The 14,279-nt window shown below is 41.5% G+C and overlaps 1 protein-coding gene across 7 annotated transcripts in view; it reads right to left on the bottom strand.

The window, feature by feature from the left end:
- Nucleotides 1-332: 332 nt before the first annotated feature.
- PEX5L (peroxisomal biogenesis factor 5 like) overlaps nucleotides 333-14,279 on the bottom strand; it is a 217,918-nt gene continuing 203,971 nt past the window's right edge. For 6 of the 7 annotated variants that reach the window (XM_021692367.2, XM_021692369.2, XM_021692368.2 and 3 more), the window contains 6 exons: nucleotides 12,939-13,082; nucleotides 9,470-9,540; nucleotides 7,997-8,194; nucleotides 6,962-7,127; nucleotides 6,414-6,571; nucleotides 415-619 (listed from right to left, as the gene is read on the bottom strand). In XM_021692367.2, coding sequence (XP_021548042.1) covers nucleotides 415-619; nucleotides 6,414-6,571; nucleotides 6,962-7,127; nucleotides 7,997-8,194; nucleotides 9,470-9,540; nucleotides 12,939-13,082 — 942 coding nt within the window. Of the gene's footprint in view, nucleotides 620-6,413; nucleotides 6,572-6,961; nucleotides 7,128-7,996; nucleotides 8,195-9,469; nucleotides 9,541-12,938; nucleotides 13,083-14,279 lie in introns of all 7 variants that reach the window. The other variant, XM_021692365.1, reaches the window with a different exon arrangement.

Below are 14,279 nucleotides of genomic sequence, written 5' to 3'. Positions count from 1 at the left end.
AACAGTCAGAATTCCCTGATCAGAGGCAGTGCTTTCTTTCTCCACGTGTCCCACGAGCAAGGTCCTTATATGCGTATCAGCTGCCAGTGGGGACAAAAACCCCCAAAGGACATGTTTTGAGTATGCGTGCAGCTTGTGAAGAGTATTCACACACAGTTATTTCATCTTGGTTTGTCCTTGTGTCTCTCAGTTCTTCTTTCGAGCCCAACCTTGACTCTATATACAACATTTTGTGCTTTTGAATCTGAACAGAGCCTGGGCATTGTCTGTAGGAATTCCCTGTGTTATCTCACCATGGCCTTTTGGACATCTGGTTTGTCCTTTTCTTTTTGGAATTCATAATAAAATAGTTTTGCGTTTCTCAGTATAATTACACAGACAAGGATTTATTATTTTTAATTGTTTTCTTTTCCTTCAAGGATCCAAGTTGAAAGCTCGTAGGAGGACATCCAGGTCACCGAGATTAGCCGCCTGGAAGAGTTCCGGTTGGTCCATCAGAGAGAGTGCGATTCTGAGGGCGGCCCAGATGTTCCCGGAGATCGCAGGATGAGGGACTTGCTGTTGATTCCTGCTCTTTCTTTGCAAACTGAGGGCAGTGAGGAAATTGCTGACCGCTTCTCTAAGAGGGTAGAAAAACAGACATTTAAAAATGCAACAAATTTCAGAGTTAGCAACTTAAAAATAAAACGAAAACGGATTAATTTCTTTTAGTCGTGAAAGCTAAATCACCCCTCTATGGTGCTTTAGATCATCAGGTGAACAACCTTCTGAGTCTCTCATTATTCTTTTGTGAAAAAAATCATTGTTCAGCATAGTGAAATCAGAAAGAAAAAGGAAAGCAAATTTTATTTTAGGACTGTCTTGTGGGATAGAAAGAGTAACAGCCCAAACCATTGCTAACTTATTAATGCATCTGCTTTTCTCCACCTGCAGGGATAATTTAAAGACTTAATCTTTTTGCAAATGTGATTTATATAATAAAGGTTGAAGAAGAAGCATCTGGCCCTACTCAGAAACAAAGTGGTTTAAGGGACGCCTGGTGGCTCAGTCAGTTAAATGTCTGCCTTTGGCTCAGGTCATGATCCCGGGATCCTGGGATGGAGCCCTGCATCGGGCTCCCTGCTCGGTGGGGAGTCTGTTTCTCCCTCTGCCTGCCGCTTCCCTTTCTTGTGCTCTCTCTCTCTCTGACAAATAAATAAAATCTAAAAAAAAAAGAAAATAAATAATTTGAGAGAAAATTTTAAAAAAAGAAACAAAGTAGTTTAACTTTTCGCATTGGTGATAGAAATATGAGAGGTTGCTGGGACTGAATTGATTTGTTACCAGAGCATCTGGGCTTGAATCCTAATCATTTAGCCTGAGGCGAATTTCTTTTCTTTTCAACCTCAGTTTCCCCAACTGTGTAACAGGGAGAATAGAAGTCATTTTAAAACCTTGTTGTGTGAGGTGCAGTTGGATCAATTTATGTGAAAGCTCTTATTAGGTTAGATCAATAGTTCTCCAAGTGCAGTCTGGGGAACTCCGGGGGTCAGTGAGGTCAAAATCATTTCTATAATAATCCCCAGATGTTATTTTACCTTACTCTCATTTTCTCACAAGTGTACAATGGAATTTTCCAGTGATTACATGATGTGTGAAATCCCAATAGGTTGAATGCGGAGGCACATATGAGGATCTGTCTCTATTAAGCAAGATATTTAAAAGATCGTCAAAAATGATAAAACAATGCCACTCTTCTCACTAAGCACGTTTTTGTTTTGAGGAATCATTATTTTTCATAAAATAGATAATGTTACCATGTGGTTAATTCTTATGTTTAAATAGATTTTGCATGTAGAATCTTTTAAACTTTTCTCAGTTTAACATCTAAGAGGGTAAATATTGGTAGAACCCACATAAAAGCCCCTGGAGGTCCTCAACAATTGTTAAAAGTGTAAGGGGATCCTGAGAACACGAAGTCTGTGACCTGCTGAGTCAGATGCTGTCCACAGGCCTTCCTGCTCCTCCCGGCCCCAGCTTGCTCGTGGGTCCCCAGGGGCTGCTGGATCTGCCCTCAGGACCCCTGGTACCAGAAGCACGTGTTCTGTATCTGACAAACTGGGCTTTGCTGAGAGTAATGACACTGCTTTCATTTGTATCTGCTTCACTCTTCTTAAAAGCTTCTCACACATTCGATCCCACGTACTCTTGCGAGGAGGTCATTAGTAAGCAACTGGTAAGAAGATTTCAGGTGAGGCTGGACTTCTGAGTCCACTGCACATAGTCCAGGCATTTGTTCATCTGTAGGGTTAGACCCACCGGGAAATAAAGGGCAATCGGGGAATGGTGGCACTGTGCATGGCGACCTGGCTGATTGATGGAAGGGAGTGGGGTTTTAATCGTCCTCTCTTCTGGATGGTTAGTAATCAAGCGAGAGAAGAGGGTTTATAAAGAGATGCACGTGTGGAGTTTACTTTGGAGGCCCTTTCTGGCTTCCTTGTCACAGGGTGGCAGCTTAAATGACAATGACTCCCTTTCCTCTCGTCATCCTAGGCCTGTAAGAACTCCGAGGGGAGGAAGATCCTGGAATCCCCACAGGCACAGGCTGCTCCGAGCTCCCAAGTGTGTGGCAGTGGTCTCTGAGGGACATGGAGAGCAACAGAGTAGTCTAACTAGCTAGCCCTGCCAAGCAATGTGAGGTTTTTCCCATGAAGTGAGTCTAAATCCGTTCTCCACCTTGGGAACACAGAGTCCTTTTGGGGAACTCAGAAGATTTTGCATGTAGATGTTTTCAAATGTTTCACACATATGTGTATGAATAAGCTGTTTGTGTATGTCTTGATTAATAACGTGCATTCATGTAAAAGCATTCCTCATTATAGTATCTTTCCCTCATATTAATACTAACAAATTACCACCAAAGGGGATGTGATCTATGTTTTCATTAAAAAGAGGTCCTCATTTTTTTTAATTTACTTTTTATTTTTTAAAGATTTATTTATTCATTTGAGAGAGAGAGAAAGCCGGGGGTGGGGGGCAGGGGCAGAGAGAGAGAGGGAGGGAGGGAGAGTCTTAAGCAGACTCCACACTGAGCGATGAGCCCTACTCGAGGCTCAATCTTAGGACTCTGAGATCATGACCCGAGCCGAAACCAAGAGTCAGATGCTTAACCAACTATGCCACTCAGGCGCCCCATGAGGTCCTCACTTTTGAAAAGGTTAAGATTCTTTGGTCTAAATTCTACTCTGGAGCTTCTACTGACAGAAGGGTAGCATCTTATGCTACACCCAGGTTTCACGCCGACAATTTCCTCTCCTTATTTCAATTGTATACAATACTGGGGAAGGGCTTGCCTTTGACTTTTTATATAAAATGTGCAATGACAAACAACCAGGGTTATAGCTACATACACAGACATCTGCGGTTCTTGAGGGAGATGTCCCAAGACTCTGCTGGATATGAAAGCATATGAACCAGCATGGCTTTTTTCTGAGTCACATCTCTACTGAGGGTTATTATTTCCTAACTACCCACTTACACCTCAAGTTAAACTTATTTTCAGAATTAATTTAAAGTTTATGTCTCACTCGATGGTCTTTTTTTCTCAGGAAAAAAAATGCAAAATATTTAGTACTTAATAAGATTTTCCACATCTGGCATGACAATAAAAGACCCACAAATCTCTGCTGAGATGTTTTGAAACACTGAAGTAGTCATGCGGTCAAGGTTGCCAGATTTACCCAGTAAAAATACAGGATGCACAGTTAAATTTGAATATCAGCTAAACAGTTCATTATTTTTAGTATGAGCATGTCCCATGCAATATTTGGGAAATACTTATCCTGAAAGTGTATTTGCTGTTTATCTGAAATTGAAATTTAACTGGGCATTCTGTATGTTATTTGGCAACTCTAAAATTGACTTGCTCCTGTACACGTGACTTTCATGTTGAGGATTAAAAATTCTCCCTCAGTAGATGTGCCCAATTCCACCTAACACGGGCCTTCCCGGCCTCCTGCAAACAGTTGCCCTACCGAGCCTGACACTTGTGAATGCCAAGAAACGATTTTATTGGCCTCTCAAGTATTGTTTTCTACACTGTAATGAGGAGTTCCTGTTAAGAAAGACTCACCTAGAAAGACATGTATCATATGACCTCACTGATACGAGGAATTCTTAATCTCAGGAAACAAACTGAGGGTTGCTGGAGTGGTGGGGGTGGGAAGGATGGGTGGCTGGGTGATAGACATTGGGGAGGGTATGTGCTATGGTGAGCACTGTGAATTGTGTAAGACATGAATCACAGACTTGTACCTCTGAAACAAATAACACATGATATGTTAAAAAAAAAAAAAAGATAGTAGGAAGGGAAAAATGAAGGGGGTGAATCGGAGGGGGAGATGAACCATGAGAGACTATGGACTCTGAGAAACAAACTGAGGGTTCTAGAGGGGAGGAGGTGGGGGGATGGGTTAGCCTGGTGATGGGTATTAAAGAGGGCACATACTGCATGGAGCACTGGGTGTTATATGAAAACAGTGAATCATGGAACAACATCAAAAGCTAATGATGTATGGTGACTAACATAACATAATAAAATTAAAAAAAAAAACTCACCTAGAAGCTTTATAAAAGCCTCCTTTAATTGAATTTAATATGTCTACATGTACATACGTGTTTATTTCCATCTCTCCTTGTTCCAAACAAAGGACGTATGGTATCTCATAAAATACATACATACAACATAGTGAGAAAATAAGTGACTAAAAGGGGTGAAGATAAAATCAGTTTAGGAAAATGAGACGAGACCAGGAATGAACTTAGTATACAAAACGGACCTGGTCAGCCTTTGCCAGCTGGTGTGGGAGGAGGCTGCGCAGGCGTCCTGGGGCCCTTTGCGGGCTGGTGTAAGATCCAGCCTCCGCAGAGGCTCCCTCCACAAGGTCCAGAAAATAAAGCAAATCAGCTGCTCCGGAGTCACTCAGCTATTCCCGGCTTTAGCCTCTTTAGTCCTCTTAGAGGACTGGTGTAATCCAGTGACTAATGTTCTTTCTAAGATTCTTTTAGTATAAATGAAGCAACCAGTTTCTGAAACCTCAATATTTGCCAATGGCACAGCCCCCAAATGCAGTTCCGAAACAACGGCTCTTCAGATGTCAAAAGGATGCTCCCTGATGACTTATCTGAATAAATAATGATAAGGATCCTGATGATGACGGCAATGGTCATAATCATAATAACAAATGCTTACTACTGCTCCGTGCTTAGGCAATTTATATCTAGTCTGTGCAATGATCCTGCAGGCTAAATATTATTTTACCACTTTTTTTTAAAGCAGGTGAAGAAATTGAGGCTCAAAGGTATGTGCCCAGAGTCACAAAACCAGTAAATGGCAGAGCTGTGATTTGAACCCAAGCTTTTCTGATTCTAAAAGCCTGGTTCTTTTTGAGAATGAGAAAAAGTTTATGTTTTTTGCGGGATTTAAAACTAACAGTTTTCTTTTGTCCAATTGTGAAAGTAATACCTATTTAGAAAGTATAAAAAGAAGGAAAAATTACCTATACTTTCTTTTTTTAAAAAGATTTTATTTATTTATTTGAGATAGAGAGAGAGTGAGAGAGAGAGAGAGAGCACGAGCAGGGGGAGTGGCAGGCGGAGGGAGAGGGAGAAGCAGGCTCCCCGCCGAGCAGGGAGCCCGACATGGGACTCAATCACAAGACCTGGAGATCATGACCTGAGCAGAAGGCAGACGCTGAACCAACTGAGCCACCCAGGCGTCCCTTACCTATACTTTCATTACCCCCCCAAAATAAAGGTCGTTCATGGGTCCTGTTGATGAGGAAAAAATAGGATATAGGATATAGACCGGACGATGAGGAATAATGAGAAAACAAGAAAGACGTTTTAAACCATAAACCCACCATTTAAAATTTTTTAAAGAGAAAACTTTTTTCTTTAAAAAAATTGTAACTAACCTTACAGGCAAAGTAGTTTTAGACAACCTGGACTTTTGGTTGTGCTTTGCCCAAACCTGGCCCTAGACCTTCTTAAGTCATTTTGCTGGGTCCCCCTGCCCCACCCCCCCAAGGTTCTCTTTTTCTTTACCTGGGAAATGAAGGGTTGGACTGTTCAAGTTTCTCAGAGAGTTGCCCCAACCCAGGCTGACTGAATGGAAATCTCAGGGGGAGGGGCCCGGGAATCTGCATTTCACAAGATGCCAACACAATTGCCGCTCTCCAAAGACTGAGAAACACTGAAGCAAACTGTTCCCGCTTCAACAGGCCTCAGGATGCAACAGTTCAAATGTTCCCTTAACAAGAGGAGGAGGGCTACTCCTACAAAAGGAGGTATTTTCACTGGCAAACAATCTTTCAGGTTATTTCACCTCAGCCCTGAATGTGGCTCCTGGTTCTCAGCCTACGACCATACTGCACCTGTAGGCGCCCAGATTGATGCAGCTGATTCCCAGGTTGTATCTGGATCGGATGAAGCCTGGCTGAATCTCCAGGGCGCGGGTGTAGGCCTCCACGGCTTCCTCACTGCGGTCTCCGTTCGCCAATGTTGCCCCGAGCCGGTTCCATAACGAATAGTCCTGAGGACAAAATCAGAGCTAACAACCGGCTCGAGCCACAGTGACCGAGCATTCCCATACTGCTTGCAGAAGAAGCATGGTGGCTAGAAATTTATCCAGGGCTCATGGATAGGGACCAGGACGGCGGAGAATTACTCAAAAAATGGTATGGACGACTTTGTGAAATGACTTTTCATTCATCAAAGAGCCTCTACCATCGGATGCTGTCAGGCAATTCATATTTCTGTTTGACGTACTTGAGGATTAACAGCCACAGTAGCATATTATTAGTACTGATCACATTAAGCCATTGGATGCAGGGAATTAAGACGTAGCAGAAATGTGCAAAGTGTAGCCTGTGAGAAACTTATTTTTAACAGAGAACCTTACGGTTTCTTGTTGTGCACTTACCTCCGGCCGAACGGTTAAGGCAGCGTTAAATGCATCTATTGCTCTATTAAATTCTCCGCTCAGGTGGAACAGTACCCCCAGACCTGTCTGTAGGTCTGGGTCAATCATATCTCCATTTTGGTGGGCGGCTTCCAGATATAATTCCTTAACTCCTTCCAAAACGGAGCTACAAGGGAAAAAATGGAGATGTGTATTCCAAATAGTCTGAACATATATTATTTACTATTATGTCCTCTGTTCCAAGAGAACATCAAAGACTGGAAAAAATCGTGCTTAAAATATCTTCGCTTAATGAGAAGGACTATTAATACTGCATGTTAAAAAATACCTGATTTTCCTGAATTATTTCATCATACACAGAAACATACTGTGCTAAGTAAGGTCTTCACAAGGAGAGTTCCATCGACCCTATGAGTGCCAGTGTGGAGAACCCCAGGGCTCCGTGAGAATAAATTTAACTCGTGATTTATTGCTGATAGAAACAAAATCCCTAGAAGGAAGGACTTCCATTTTTACTCATAGCCAATTCTCAGGCTTTATGAAATGTGGTGCATTTTATAATTTATTTGAGCTTAATTATATGTCCACAGCCTTTTGCTTTCAGTTATGGTACTCTGGTAAAATGTCTGAGTGCCACAATCTTGATCATGTGTCCAGTCATTGGTTCTGGTCTCAGCATCAATCTTTGTCATCAGAGTTGCTCTTCTAGCAGGAATGCATCCAAAATGGCTGCTGGTGAGGCTTTTTTTTTTTTTTTAAGATTTTATTTATTTTTTCAACAGAGAGAGAGAGAGAGGGACAGCGAGAGAGGGAACAGAAGCTGGGAGAGTGGGAGAGGGAGAAGCAGGCTTCCTGCTGAGCAGGGATCCCAATGTGGGACTTGATCCCAGGACCCTGGGATCATGACCTGAGCCGAAGGCAGACGCTAACGACTGAGCCACCCAGGTGCCCTGGTGAGGCTTGTTAATTACCCTTAAGGTGCCTAATTGTGTAAATGGGTGTTTACTGCCGACTGTAACTTAATTAGAAGGATACCTATCAACTGGAGACTTGGACATCCTCCGGGTAAGGCCTGGAGATCCCTTCTTGCTCTTCACAAGGTATTTGTACTTTGGATTTTGCTTAATCCAATTCTTTAGAGCTTCACAGGCATCCTGCTGATGGCCGGTATTAGTGTAACTCACGGCCAGAGCCATCAAAGCTTTCAAGTTGTTGGGCTGTAATTCTAAGCACCTGCAAGAAGACGTAAGTAAATAGGTAAATAAATAGCCAATTTCAGATTTTTTCTGAGCCAGAGTCTAACAGTTCTTTAGGAAATTTGAGGTCTTTATTAATTAAATGGTGCAAAAGCATGGATAAGTTTATGTTAAGTCCTTGGAAAATACCACATTTATCTGTGTGAAAATTGGGACCTAAGTATGTGTGTAAGAAAGTTAAAACTCCTCTCGATGAGCGCTAGGTCTGGTTATTTAGTAAATTGTTTTAAAACTATAGAAAAGTTGGCTAATCCTTGCACAAAATTTGTTAGGAGTTTATCTCATGAGGAGGGGCTAGCATTGCTTTAGCGCTGCTCTGTTATTGATCTATTAAATGTATCGTATCTGCAAAGCAAACTGACTAGAGGCAAATTTGGATATGCAGAGATGAAAGTCTGTACAGTGTTTTATAAAGGAGAGGGAAATTCCTGTGTTTCTAGACTACCGATGTGGGTTTACACGAGGCACAGGCTACAGCTGCTCCCCCTCATGCTATCCCACTGGCCTCTAGCAGGGGCCTTTCAAACTTTGAGGTGCCTGAGAATCATCTGGGGACCTGGTAAAATGCAGAGTATGTAATACAGTCGGCCTGGGATGGGCCTGAGGCTGGGCAGGTCTGACAAGCTCCCAGGTGATAATGAAGCTGGTAGTCCATGGAGAAGACTTGGAGTAGCAAGCCTTAGACAGTCCCTACATCAGTGCTTTAGGGAGGGATTATATGTTATATAGGGAAAGGGGGAGTCGATTTGGTAGGGCTGATTTTTCCAGGGTTTACAGAGGGGCTCTAATGAGGTAAAGTGTGATGCTACATCCACCCAAAGCAGTCTAGACCTTTAGTCACAGGCTCAGTAGTTACACTTGTAGGTCACTGAAACTATCTCAGGAGATTCTCTGTAGACACAAGGAGCTAAAATTACACTGAGGTTATTTTGAGCATGTTTGTCCTGAAGAAAACTTTCAAATGTTGCAGAAGGCTGAAAGTTAAAAGGAACTATATATGTAATGAGTCTATTTTATGACCGCTTTTGACATGGACACTTTTGTGCCAATGAAGGTCAACTGATTTGCGGATGACGAAACACTGCGATTTAGGAATATTATTTCTTCATAGATTCTTGTTTCCTACAGCTAAGTAATATGTGGCCTCTCAGCACTTATCCTGGCCAAATTCTTTACAATGTACCTAAGGATCAAAAGACAAGATAAACAGGAAGTCCACCGGGCCCATAATTTTGCACTTAGCTTCATCTACCTCTGGAGGGCGACAATAGCTGCTTGTTCGTTTTCATTCTCTGCCTGGGTTATCCCGAGGAACTGCCATGCCTACAAAAAACAACTGAGGTCAATATTGCAAGAGGAAGCAGATTCACTCTTGTGCTTTAGATCCCTCCAAGCAGAACAACCTGTCTCAGACGCGAGAGTCTTGTAAAAGGGAAAAATACCACAAGCATTTCTTTATTCAAAGGCTCTTCTGACATCTGGGTCAAGATCCTCTGCCATTATTGACAAATTCTCAGTATTTACTCTCCTGTGACACATGGAAACATTTGAGTATCTGACATTTCATGGTATTAGGTGTCTTAAAACCAAAAGATAAATATATAAAAGTATGCATTTGTGAGGAAAGGGGATGGAAAATAACCCAGAAATGTACCTAAAGAGTGTAGACTTTATATGGTAAGGAATCTCAAGATGTACAAAATGAAACCAGTTTGTATAGATGCAAGTCTGACTGTTTCTATAAGAGCTAACAGAAAATTTAGGAACTAGGGAAAATAAAACAAAATCCTCCATTCTAATGTGTTCATGGCTCTAATATCACTGTTAAAATGCATAAAGCACATATAAAATGCAATATAATACATACCTAATTGTATAGCCTACACTTTATATTGCATCATGAGCACTTTTCATATTTTTACAAAATCCTCATACTTATAATTTTTAATTTAAATTTTGCTGAGTGGATATCCTATTATTTACTCAACCAATTCCCTATTGCTGTCAGGTTGTTTCTAATCCTTTGCTATTGTTGACGATGTGAAGAATATCTTCAAGCAGATAACATTTTTCATACCTAAATGAAAGTTTTTAATATAACAAATTTCTCCCTATATACTTAGAGGAACAATAATTCTCACACCATTACAAGAACAATCCACATGAACAAAACCTCTCATTACATACACTGTCCTCAAATTTGCTGGGGATGGGGGTATATCAGTCTTACGGATTTAAAAGGGTTTGGGGATTTGGGGGCACCTGGGTGGCTCAGTCGTTAAGCGTCTGCCTTCGGCTCAGGTCATGATCCCAGGGTCCTGGGATTGAGCCCCATATCGGGCTCCCTGCTCAGTGAAGAGCCTGCTTCTCCCTCTCCCACTCCCCCTGCTTGTGTTCCCTCTCTCACTGTCTCTCTGTCAAATAAATAAATAAAATCTTAAAATAAATAAATAAATAAAAGGGTTTGGGGAGTGCATATCTCTCCCACCTACAGACATTTTAAAGCAAAATTATATGAAGATACATAGAAGCATCCTCAAGTGCTATAAAAATTATATTGGCTTGGGGCGCCTGGGTGGCTCAGTCGTTAAGCGTCTGCCTTCGGCTCAGGTCAGGATCCCAGGGTCCTGGGATCGAGCCCCGCATCGGGCTCCCTGCTCCGCCGGAAGCCTGCTTCTCCCTCTCCCACTCTCCCCGCTTGGGTTCTCTCTCTCACTGTGTTTCTCTCTGTCAAATAAATAAATAAAATCTTAAAAAAAATTATATTGGCTTTATCATCCTGAGTTATTATTACCCATGCCATATAAACTCATAAAAAATACTGATTATTTTCCTCCCAAATATCAGTGATTCTTTTTATTCGTTCAAATGTACACAGAGCAGCCCCTATGTTGATTTCACCTTCCATACATCTTAGAATGCTTCTTAAGTTTGATGAAACAGTCCCTCTCTGGGGGCTTCTCGCTAGCCTTTGAGCATGGTGTCATTTTCACTGTTCACAGATTGTCCTTTACCTGAATTTTGGGGTCTCCAAGATTCAGAAGCCTTGGGTCCTTGGTTGGGATCCATTAGTTACCCAGTGTCCTAATCTTCTCATTTATGAATCTGACATAATAACATATACTTCTTTTTTTTAAGCTTCCAGGGTTGTTGTGTCAAACTATATAATACACATGAAAACACCGCAGCATTTAGAAATGTAAGATGATATTCTTTTGGGGGTTGGTCTACAGTTTTCTATTAATGTAATGACTTTCTCTTCCTCTTAAAAATTCCAATATTTTGGTTCACATTCCAATTCTCAGCTCAATCTTGTTTCACTATCAACGTTTTGACTGACAAGATACCAGGGCTTTAACCTATTGATCAGTTTACTCATCCTTCCTATACAAACTTTAAGTACAACCAGTAATAATAATGAAGGCTAATTATTGATGCACCAGGCACTGAACTAAGCACTTTATTTATACGAACTAATTTAATCCTCACAACACCCAGTGAATAGTTATTATAATCGTGACTTCCATTTTATGTATGAAGAAATGGAACTGAGATCGTTTAAATGACTTGTCTCTGATCACATGGCTCATGGCTCATGAGTGGTAGAGCAGGGATTTGAACCCACACAGTTAGGACAGCACAGCCTAGAAGCTTAACCACTACTCTATACTGCCCTCTCAGCACCGTATATACCACTCCCTAAAATTTCTGCGAATCCTTCTGAGGAATATGCCTTATAAGATGATTCCTGAAAATTACTCCCAAACTAAAAGAGAAGACTTTACACCTGCCACTAACTTATTACAGGCCTCTGCAGGTTTAGAAACATAGTGGACCAAAGGAGGATGGCGAAGCCTCTCTGGGTGGTCTCCTGGCCTCAGTCTCCATCACCTTCCACACCTCAGAGTAAGGGGTTTTTCGAACAGGCAAATCGGATTGTATCCCTCTGCTGAGTAGAGTCCCCTAGTGGTTCCCCTGGCTTTCATGAAGTTCAGTTCAGACTCTTACCCACCTCTTCCTGCCTCCTCTCCCACCATTGTTTCCTCCCCTCTACCCTCTGGAACAATGTTTCATGCCCCACGGTCCACACACAAACCACTTCCTCTTAACACCTCCGCCACCCCTGCGGTCTTTCATTAAGCCCCGCCTCCTTCAAAACTCAGCTTTGGATTTAATTGCAGGGGAAGGCCCCCTCAGGAGCCTTGCTCTCTGCTCCCCTAGCATCCTGTGCATACTCTGACATTGCATTTATTACACTTGTTTCTCCAGATAGAACACAAATGTATCTTTTCAACAGTTCCATTTTCCCAGCTCTTCAATATTTGAAGCCAGTGCCTGGCACAATTCTTAGGACCCAGTATGTGCTCAGTAAACGTTGAGTGAGCGAACCAAGGATGAGATATGGCATGGCTCTAGTCCTAGACAAAACTATACACTGCCCCCTGAAAACCACTGCTGAGCCTCCAGGTTGACAATTTTGGTTTTTCATTTCTTGTCCCCACCCTTTTATTTTTGGGCACTGTAGATACTGCACACTTGATCTGGTTAGCGAACAGGTACCTATATGTAACTTTTGAACACATAGCAGAGTAAGCCAGGTTAACGCCTTTGGGAGGCTTTCCTTGATGCAAATGCAGCCGAGGGGAGCTCTGTGGTGCCCCCTGTCCCTCACTCACACGCAGCCACTTTGTGAGCCGAGCAGGAAGAAGGGAAAATGTTACCTCTGCATCTCCAGGGTCCTGAAGAATCGCTGCTTCCATGAACAGGATGGTGACAGGCAGGTCCCCTTCCTTCAGTCTTTTTAAGCCTTCTTCAAATGCTCCAGGCCAATCCTTGAAGGGATTTTCAGTGTGAAAGTAATATCCCTACAACACGGAGAAGGGCACTATGAGATCCATCCATTTATCTCTTCGTTCTGATATTCAGTAAGCTCTTTTTGAATTTGAATTTATTTGTTTAAGTTATTTAAATTAAATCGAAATTACTGTTTTTTCCCCCTTCCTATGAAGGTAGGACATTTTCATTGTATAAATTTTGGATGATATTATTTTGTTATTGAATAATATAAAAAGAAACAAAAGTTACCCATCACGCCACAACCCCTATCACTGCTAATATTTTGGAGTTTGTTTTCTATTACTCTTTTGCTCTCTTTGTTTTAGCCATTTCCCCCTGAGATTTAAAAAATCCAGAGTTTTAGACGTATTTTTGCTAAGTGCTACCATCCATTCCCCTGAAATGTTAATGCCACATACTGTACATCTGTTTATGTGCTGTGACCCTTTGGAGGGCTACAAACCATTCTACTATCTACGATTTTTTTTACCTTCCTGCTCCTTGAACCAGTTTTTGTCCCATAGGGGGCTATATTTGCCCCATTGAGAATGCATGTTTTAAAGTTATAGGTCTTTTCTTTCAAAAATTTAAATTGTACAGAATGTATAAATAATCTTTTTCTATGAATATATAAATTAAACAAATAAGCTCATACCATATATGCAGTTTTGTAGCTTAAGCCCCACTTAGTTTTAGTTTTTAAAATTATTTGCATTGTTTAAAAACTTATTTAACCAAGCTCCTACTGATGGACATTCAGGTTACTTTTGATTTTTTTGTCCTCATAAATAAAGTTACAGAGAAAACCTCGTGCTCAAATCTTTGCGTATGATTATTAACTTAGGATAGACTTCTAGAGGGCTTTTTTAGACTAAAGGCTATGAACTATTTTGAGGCCCTTGATATGTATAACTGAATTGCTTTTGAGAAAAATTTGTCTCAAGTTAAACTCTAATTGGAAATATCTGAGAGAAATGATTTGTTGCAACCTTACCAGCATAGATCATCACAATATCCTCCTAATTTGATAGATACAAATAAGCTAGTCTGTTAATGATGCTACTAAGGTTTAAAAATAGATTAAATGGAAACTTTCATTCTCCGTTGTTGCTGAGAAAGACAACCCCCCTTATCAAAGCCACAGGGTATGACCAGTTTATGTAGTGGTGTTACAGATATGGGGTCCCAGGGGCGAGGAGCTCAGGGCCCCAGCCATGCCTCAGGCG

The sequence above is a fragment of the Neomonachus schauinslandi genome, chromosome 1 (genome assembly GCF_002201575.2).
Source record: "Neomonachus schauinslandi chromosome 1, ASM220157v2, whole genome shotgun sequence".
Lineage (NCBI taxonomy): Eukaryota > Metazoa > Chordata > Mammalia > Carnivora > Phocidae > Neomonachus > Neomonachus schauinslandi.
The sequence above is the reverse complement of the archived record's forward strand: the minus strand, read 5'-3'. Positions and strand labels throughout refer to the sequence as shown.